The following is a 9,439-nucleotide window of genomic DNA, read 5'->3' as shown; positions in this document are numbered from 1 at the left end:
TAATTTCCTTGTCTTAGTGTAATTGTAGTGTAATTGCATTTCAATTCCTAGATTAAGTCGACAATCCATGCTTGTGTTTGATAATCCATACTTTTTGTTGCAAGATGTATATTTCTCTAGATTAATGTATGCTCCGATTGTAGGTTTATTGAATGGTTTATGCCTTAACTTGATGAGTTGTACTACATTCTAGCTGAAGTAGACAGTTCATGCTTGTTTTTGTCACCCATGCTCATTGTTTCAATCGGTAGCACTCACACACGTTGTTTACATCATTGAATTCCCCCAAATTGTTAAAGGCTAGATGGTTAGAGGAAGAGCTTAGCGGTGATTCCTATGCCCAAAGACCTCTCTCATATTTTTTACTCCCTAATCATTTTAGCTTGTTTTTACATTGCATGCTTTCAATTCAATTGTAGTTTAATTAAAAAAACCAAACCACTCTCTTGATCATTCGACCTACTAATCCGACTTTTATTCCAAATACTCTTGCGACCTATTGGGATGATCCCTACTCACTTCATACTACATTAGTAGTAGTAGTGGTTTTATAAATTTAAATTTGACCAAAAAGGCTTCTTAAACCACTCATTTGGAATTTGACATTTGTGAAGCGACTAAGCAAAAACGTCTCGTCAAATTTTGGTGCCGTTGCCGGGGATTGTCAACGGTCGTATTTGGAATCAAATAGGACTTAGTATTCTTTTAATCCCTTGTCTTTACTTTTATTTTTATTTTCTCACTTTTTACTTGTGCAATTAGGTACTTGAATGTGAGGAAAGCACACATTGGATCTTAAAGTAAACATTGAATCTTAAAAATGCTATTATTGTCTGGGACCTTTGTGAGCAATTCTTGAAACTCTTGTAGCTTAATTGTTCATTGTTTAATTTTTTGTACAAGCATGAGCCCTTATCAAGGCTATTTACTTTGATGTGAAGAGCATGGGTCCTTGTCGCGGCCATTAATTTCTTACATTGATAACATGGGAGTGTGGGAACATCGTATGTGGAGGTTGTGAATTATTGTTAATTGATGTTGTTGGTGTATTGACTTATTTTTGGGCAATTCTTTCTACTCTTCATCATCATCACTCCAATGGAAGACCAAAATGTGAATCTAGGGTATCTAGACCCAATTTGATCCAACATCCTCCTCTAGATCAATTTCCTCCCGAAGTTCAAGCTCTAAATCCTACAATGGTCATTCATGGCCATTACACTCCTAATGTGTACAATCCGCCGACATGTATCCTTTTGCCAAATTTTAGGGCCACCATTATAGGATTAAACCCTTAACTATCTAAATGTGTCCCATTTTCCATAGGTTAATCAATGAAGAACCCTACAAATATTTGGATGAGTTTTTTTGAGGTGTGTTCTACCGTGAAAATAGTGGATGTCCCCGAAGAAGTTTTCAAATTGAAACTCTTTTCTTTCACTCTTCGGGACAAGGATAAATATTGGTTCAACAACTTAGGGGTTAATACTATAACATCATCGGTTCAATTGCAAAATAAATTTCTAAAAAAATATTACCCCGCAAGCTGAACTAATTCAATGAGAACTTTGATTCATGAATTTTCTAAAGGGGATGAAGAACCCCTACATGAAGCGTGGGAGCATTTGAATGAATTGCTAAAGAAGTGTCCACATCATGGCTTTTCAAAATGGCAATTAGTTCAATACTTCTACGAGAGCTTATCCGATACCCATAAGGGTATAGTGGATGTTTCATGCGGAGGTTCATATTTTTGAAAGCATGAGGATGACATTTGGTGTCTCTTTGAAACTATGAGTGAGAATTCGATGCATAAACTTCAATCTTCTCGGGTAAGTCATAATTCTAATGTGGGAGGGAATAAAAACTCAAACTTGTGTCAAGTAGAGAGTCCAATAGAAATTGTAGCCGAAGTTAAAACTCTTACCCAAAGGCTTAACCAATTCTTGTTGAGCCAAAGGCAATTTAATCATCCTATCATACCCACTCACAAAATGAAGTGTGTATGACTTGTTCTAGTTGCAATCATAATGCTTCCAATTGTCCTCAAGGACAAGACTTTTCAAAAATCCTTATTCCAATGCTTACATTCTGGGATGGAGAAAGATTTCATAATTTTCTTGGAAAAATCAATGAGTCGGTGCAAACCCTCCACAATTTCAAAACTTCCAAAAAAAAGTACGTGCTTTTTCATTTTCAAAATGAAAACTCTCAAGGGTACCATTCTTCTTTCTACCCCTATCAAAATGTGAATTAATATTCTTCACCCCAAGCTTCCAATTTTCAAGTTTACTCTCATCATTCTTAAGCTCCTTCTAGGAACTCTACTTTTGTGGATAAGATCTTGGCGGCCTTGGGTGGCTTAGAAGCAAACAATAAATTGTTACACTATCATTCTTAAACCATCTCAAAACTTGAATCCCAAATCGGGAAGATAGCTAATTCCATGAATACAAGAGAGAAGGGTAAGTTACCAAGCTAACCCGAGAGAAATCCCAAGGCACATTATATGGTGGAGGCAAGTCCTACATCGGGATATCCTCTACATTAACAAGTGCGCATATAACAACATTGAAAAGTGGTAGGCGAGTGGACAATAAGGTAGATAAACTAAGTGAAGTTAGTGAACCGGTGCTGCCAAGTGGTAGCACCCGTCCCGTTTTCGATCCCATTCCTACTTCTTTGGATGCAAGTGGTTCCAAAAAGGACCTTCCACTATCATCTTCATCATCTCCTCAAATAAAAAAGTCTTATGAGCCAAAAGCTACATTTTCTTATGCTTTGAGAGAGACTTCACCTTTTGGGAGACAAGAGGAAAAAATCCATGACATGATGGAAGTTTTCAAGTAAGTTAAAATTAACCTTCTTCTCTTAGATGCTATTAGGAAGATACCACCATATGCAAAGTTCTTGAAGGACTTGTGCACCCAAAAGAGGAAGAATAAGGGACAAAGCCCTGAGAAAGTTCTTCTCACGGAGCAAGTGAGTTCAATCTTTCTTCATAACACTCCTTCTAAATTCAAGGACCCCGGTGCTCCAATCATTTCTTGTGCCATAGGGAACCATGATGTTCATAGGGCTCTTCTTGATTTAGGGGCAAGTGTTAACCTCATCCCTTACTCTGTGTACATACAACTAGGATTGAGTGACTTGAAGTTAACTTCGGTGGTACTCCAATTAGCCGATAGGTCCGTTAAGAAACCTACGGGAATGATTGAGGACATCCTCATCAAGGTTAATAAGTTTTACTTCCTAGTTGATTTCGTGGTACTAAATACCAAACTGGTCTCCAATCCGATCAATCACATTCCAATAATTTTAGGAAGGCCATTCTTTGCCACAACAAATGCAACTATCAATTGTAGGTCTGTCATCATGGACATATCTTTTGGAAATATGATGGTTAAACTTAATGTTTTCAATGCAAGTCGACATCCTATCGATAAAGTTAAGTGTTGCCTTTTTGATGTTTTGGATGAAGTCGTAGAAGAGTTTATTCCTTCGATGCTCTCAAAGAACCCTCTTGAGGAACAACTTTCTTCTATCTTTTCCAAGGATCCTCTTAAGGCGTGTCTCTTAGAAATGTATGAAAATTGTGGCTGTGATAATGAAAGATCCATAAGCGAAGTAAATGCTTTAATGGATTCTGTGGCTACCTTAGATTTCCCACATTGAAAAAATAAAAAAGAACTTTTTTCTCCACTCTCTAGTATTCCACCAGTTCCATCTCTCATCTCTCCACCCACTCATGAGCTTAAACCTCTCCCTTCCAATCTTTAAATATGTCTTTTTAGGCCCAAAAGAGACTCTTCCGGTCATTATTGCTTTAAACCTTAAAAAGGACAAAGAGAATTGGAAGTGCTTAAAGAAAATAAGGAAGCCATTGGATGAAGTATGGCTGACCCAAAAGGAATTGACCCATCTATATGTATGCATAACATTCACATGGAAGAGAATAAGAAACCCTTTAGAGATGCTCAAAGGAGATTAAACCCAAACATGAAGGAAGTTGTCAAAAAGGAGATAGTGAAGCTATTGGATGCGGGGATCATCTACCTTATCTCCAATAGCAAGTGGGTTAGTCCAACATAAGTAGTTCCCAAAAATTCAGGAATTACGGTTGTGAAAAATGCAAAAGGTGATCTCATTTCCAAACGCACCGCCACCTCTTGGCGGGTGTGCATTGATTACTAAAAATTGAATTTGGCCACTAGGAAGGATCACATTTTATTGCCTTTTATTGATCAAATCTTGGAAAGGTTAACCGGGCAAAAATATTATTGCTTTCTAGATGGTTACTCGGGGTACAATCGAGTGGCCCTAGACCCACTTGACCAAGAGAAAGCCACCTTTACTTATCCCTTTTGCACATTTGTTTATCGATGGATGCCATTTGGTTTGGGTAATGGCCCCGCCATATTCCAAAGGTGTATGATGTCAATATTCTCGAACATGATGGAAAAATATTTAGATGTCTTCATAGATGACTTCTCAGCCTTCGGGTCATCCTTTGATTCGTGCCTCTAAAATTTCTCACTTATGCTTAAAAGATGTCGCGAGACAAACCTTGTGCTAAGTTGGGAAAAGAGCCATTTCATGGTTCAAGAGGGGATAGTGTTAGGCCATGTCATTTCTCAAAGGGGAATTGAGGTTGACAAAGCGAAAATAGAGCTCATTTTCGAATTGCATCCACCTTCTATGGTGAGAGAGGTCTGCTCCTTTATAGGTCTTGCCTCTATCTCTGTTTCATCAAAGACTTTAGGAAAATTGTTATACCCTTATATAATCTTCTTGCTAAGGAGACACCATTTGTCTTTGATCAAACATGCCTTAATGCTTTTCATCAACTTCGCACTCTTCTATCATCCGCCCCCATCATGTAACCTCCAAATTGGTCATTACCATTTAAGATTATGTATTATGCTTCCGACTTTACTATGGGTGTCGTCTTGGGACAAAAGGTGAGAAAGCTTCCATGTGCCATCTACTATGCAAGTAAAACTTTCTCGGGAGCTCAACTAAACTACTTCACTACTGAGAAGGAGTTACTTGCCATAGTATATGCCCTTGATAAATTTGGGTTATATCTCTTGGGATCAAAGGTCATTGTGTTTTCCAATCATGTCACTCTAAGGCATATTTTGACAAAAAGGAAACAAACCGCACCTAATTAGATGGATCTTACTCCTCCAAGAATTTGACTTTGAAATCAAGGACAAGAAAGGCTCCGACAATGTCGTTGTCAACCACCTCTCAAGGTTGATGGTTGAACCTTCCCCGAGTCTTTTACTTCATGATTCTTTCCTAGATGAACAACTCTTTCACATTTCTAATGGGAGGTTGCCTTGGTTTGCCGATATTGTGAATTACCTTGCAATTGGCAAACTTCTCACCAATTGGTCAAGACAAGAAAATGACTGATTCTTTGCTAATATCCGGAAGTACTATTGGGAGTATCCCATCTTGTTTCGTTATTGCCCAGATCAAATTATAAGAAGATGTATACTAGAAAGTGAGATTCCGAGCATTCTTATGTTTTGTAATACACTTACATGTGGTGGGCATTTTAATGCAAAAAATACCGTCTTGAAGGTTCTTTAAAGTGGCCTTTTTTAGCCCACTATCCATAGAGATGCTTACAACTTTTGCAAGGAGTGTGTCCGGCGCCAAAAAATAGGATCAATGTTAAAGAGAGACATTATGCCCTTAACTTCGATCCTTGTTGTGGAAATTTTTAACATTTGGGGCATTAATTTCATAGGACCATTCCCAATGTCGTATGGTTTTCAATATATCCTCCTTGCCATTGATTATGTTTCAAAGTGGGTTGAGGCTTATGCTACCAAAACGAGTGACCATTCCGCGGTAATTGCATTCATGAAATTAAACATCTTTTCTCATTATGGTATGCCAAAGGCAATCATTAGTGATGGAGGAAAGCACTTTTGCAATCAATTTTTGAGGTAACTTTTCTTAAAGTACTCCATCACTCATAAGGTTGCCACTCCCTACCATCCTCAAACAAGTGAGCAAGTGGAGGTTTCAAATTAGGAAATTAAGCAAATTGTTAAAAAAATGGTGAACCCGACCTGAAAAGATTGGTCAAGGAAATTGAATGATGCTTTGTAAGCTTACTGGATGGCTTACAAGACTCCAATAGGCATGTCTCCTTATAGACTTATTTATAGGAAGCCTTGTCATCTTCTAGTTGAGTTAGAAGATAAGGCTTTGTGGGTAGTTAAAAAGCTTAACCTTGATCTTGATAAGGCCGGTGAGAACCGTTTGCACCAATTGAATGAGTTAGAGGAGTTGAGATATAATGCCTATAACAATGCTAAGCTCTATAAAGAAAGGACCAAAGTTTTTCATGATAAACACATTATGAAGAAGTCCTTTGAGCCCGGGCAAAATGCATGGCTCTTTAACTCTAGGCTTAAATTCTTTCCCGAAAATTTTTGCATTAAATGGGAAGGCCCTTATGAGATTATCTCTGTTTATCCTCATGGGGCAGTTGAAATCAAGAGCTTAAATGATGAAAAGACCTTTAAAGTGAATGGTCAAAGATTGAAGCCTTATATTAAAGGACAAGCCTTTCAAAGATATGTAGATTCCGCCTTCTTGGTGGATCCCGTCTATCTTAATGATTGAGAACAGTTCAACGTCGACTAGAGATGTTAAACCTAGTTTCATAGAGCTTTCAAACTCTATTCCTCCACCATTTCTCTTTTGTTTTTTATTCTTGCATTGCCTAGATAGGTTCTATTGTACATCATTGAAAAATTTCAGGCATTTTGTGCCTTTAAAAAATTTTACCTTTGAAATAATTCCAAAAATCTCAACATTTTGTGCCCAGGCAACCCAGTTTAATCAATCGCCGGTATTCTCGATCGATCGCAGAAGCATTCACGATCAATTGCCATCTGTAAAGTCTATGTTTGCCTTGAAAACACCTCTCGGTATCTATCTTTCGTGAGTTTTCACGATCGATCGCTGACCTTGGAGATCGATCGCATCTGTGTGTTAAAAATTCTAAACCTCTAGAGTATCATTTGTTACCTTGATGATTGATCACCAACTTAGAGTGATTGATCGCATTTGAGTCATCCATCATTCATAAGGACACACGATCGATCACTGAACCTTGGCGATCGATCGCCATCATCGTTGGAAATTTCATGCCCCAGGGGAACGTTCACCAGATTTCACGATCAATCACCAGGTTTGCAAATGATCGCATCTTTGTCTAAAAATATATATATAATTAAGAAAAAGAGTCATTCAATGTAACATTCCATCTTGCTAGAGACGTTAAACTTAGCACCCACGACACATTGCATCCTTTATCTTTTGCATTTGGCATGTTTTCTTACATTTTTGTTCTTCATTTTTGTTGCATTTTGTATCTTTGTATGCTTTATTATAATGAAAAATTAAAAGTTTCACCATTGTGCCCTCTTATATAGTCATGCATACTTTCATGCTTTATCTTGGGCTTGATCTCACATTTCTCTCTTATTTTGTGCTATATTGTCTTTGAATGCATGATTTATTTTTTCTTTATCCCATTCGATATTTGATGTGAGTTTGATAGTGTGGTTTTTCAAGTAGGTTATTGATTCCAGGTTTGGGGGAGACGTCTTTCGAATTGGATCATTGCCAAGCTTCATAGGCTTTGCCACCACGGTATACTTTTTCCATCTTTTCCATTGTTCTCATTGCACATTGAGGATAATGTGCGGTTTATGTTTGGGGGTAAGATGGCTTTATTGTATTCTACTTAAGTTTGAGACTTAATTGAAATTTTGAAATTTGAGATTGATGTTGTGATGATTTTGATCTTTTAAGGCCTATGTTACTTAGAATTTAAAAACTGCTTGATTTGTGAGTTCAATACTCCTTGTATGCCTTTGGATGCCATTTTGAGGCAACTTTTTCAAAAAGTTTAATATCATGCTTACTTTTGTGGTCCACATCATCTTGTTTGTAAGATTGTTTTGATATTCGACTCTAGAATTCTATACTTGCACATGCGCACACTAGTATTCATTTGTGGGGTACATGCTTAGTTGATTATTGCTTTGGTTATATCCCAATTGAGCTAGTAAACTTTGAAAGCTTTCATTCTTGACAAGATGACCTTGCATGCTAATAACAAACCCTGTTACCGAGTAACCGGGATTCTTGCCTCATTAAGTATTGAACTCTAGCACTGAAAAGTGAAGGGCCCACACAATAGTTAATAATAATAATAATAATAATAATAATAAAAATAAAAATAAAAATAAATATAAATATAAAAAATATAAAAATATAAAATATGCAAAAGAAAATAAAGTGAGCACTTCTCACCAAAGGTGGAGTGAGGAAATGACATGATGAGAATTGTTTTGATTTGTAGCCTAGTTGATTTGAGCTTGTAAGTCCTTAAGGGTGTCTTTACGCCTAATGTCCTAAAGTTGTCTTGTTTGGGAGACATTGACCTAATGCTCGTTACATGGATCTTCAAGAGAGCTTAAGAGATCACTCCATTAAACCAAACTCTTATCATTGATCTCATAAAAAAAAAAAAAAAAAAAAAAAAAAAAAAAAAAAAAAAAAAAAAAAAAAAAAGAGGAGTGAAAAGAAATAAAAAGAGAATATGTAGGAAATAAATTGAATAAAAAGGTTCATTCTTTGTCTTAATGATTGGTACTAGATTTGTGTGCTAATTTGAGACCGGTTGTACCCATTTCATTGATTTGCTAAGATAGCAATATATTTGATGCCGGTTCACTCAAAAAGGATGCTAGATTGTTTTGATTTGCATGATCATCTTGTTTGATGTGTGGAGGACCATATTTGCTTGCTTGTTGTCGAAGTTTTGGGAGATTGCTTAGAGATGGTTGAAAATTGCATACTTGAGGTAGTTTTCTTTTAATGCTTGTTTGGAATGCTGGTGCCTCTTAAGTGAGAAAAAGCTTGATGTTTGTGGGTATCGTTTCTGGAAACCCTCAAGAGATTTCACTCGTCCACTAGGGGTAACCTAGGGGTTTAAAAGGCTTGTTGCATATGCTAAATGCAACCGTGTTCCTTACGAAAGTGGCTTTATCCTTTTATTGCTTTCTAGTTCACAGTTGTATAGTTGTTCATTTCTTTGTTTTCATTTCATAGTTCATTGCTAGGGACTAGCAATATCTAAGTTTCAGGGTGTGATAAGTGCTCAAATGTTGCACATTTTAGCACCTAAGCTATGGTATTTTAGTCCATTCATCTTACTTTCCCATTTTAGTTCCAATTCTTATTTTTGTCTATTTCAGGTCAATAAGATTCAAACAGGGTAAAAATAGCCTATTAATCCCATTTTGCAGTCAAGAAGAAATTCCAGAAAAAGTCAGAAAATTTGCCCTAGAGTATTGACGATCAATCGAAGATTCATCCACGATCGATCGAAGGCCACGCA

The 9,439-nt window shown here is 36.9% G+C and overlaps 1 protein-coding gene and 1 non-coding gene across 2 annotated transcripts; one reads left to right on the top strand and one right to left on the bottom strand.

The window, feature by feature from the left end:
• Positions 1–1,556: 1,556 nt before the first annotated feature.
• On the bottom strand, positions 1,557–1,663 carry LOC132301910 (small nucleolar RNA R71). The gene has a single exon (XR_009480675.1). It is a non-coding gene; the product is annotated as a small nucleolar RNA R71 (small nucleolar RNA).
• A 4,475-nt stretch (positions 1,664–6,138) lies between these two features.
• LOC132301668 (uncharacterized) lies at positions 6,139–6,648 on the top strand. The gene has a single exon (XM_059798905.1). It carries the CDS (start codon positions 6,139–6,141, stop codon positions 6,646–6,648), a length of 510 nt encoding a protein of 169 aa, XP_059654888.1.
• Positions 6,649–9,439: the final 2,791 nt, after the last annotated feature.

Source organism: Cornus florida, unplaced genomic scaffold (assembly GCF_030987335.1).
Source record: "Cornus florida cultivar Cherokee Brave unplaced genomic scaffold, ASM3098733v1 CherokeeBrave_3.0.0_Hap2_Chr03, whole genome shotgun sequence".
NCBI classification, from domain to species: Eukaryota; Viridiplantae; Streptophyta; class Magnoliopsida; order Cornales; family Cornaceae; genus Cornus; species Cornus florida.
This window is presented reverse-complemented; position numbering and strand designations above follow the sequence as displayed.

Bases quoted from the DNA above. Each gene is read 5' to 3' on its own strand.
- LOC132301668 (XM_059798905.1), top strand. From the start codon at position 6,139: ATGGCTTACAAGACTCCAATAGGCATGTCTCCTTATAGACTTATTTAT.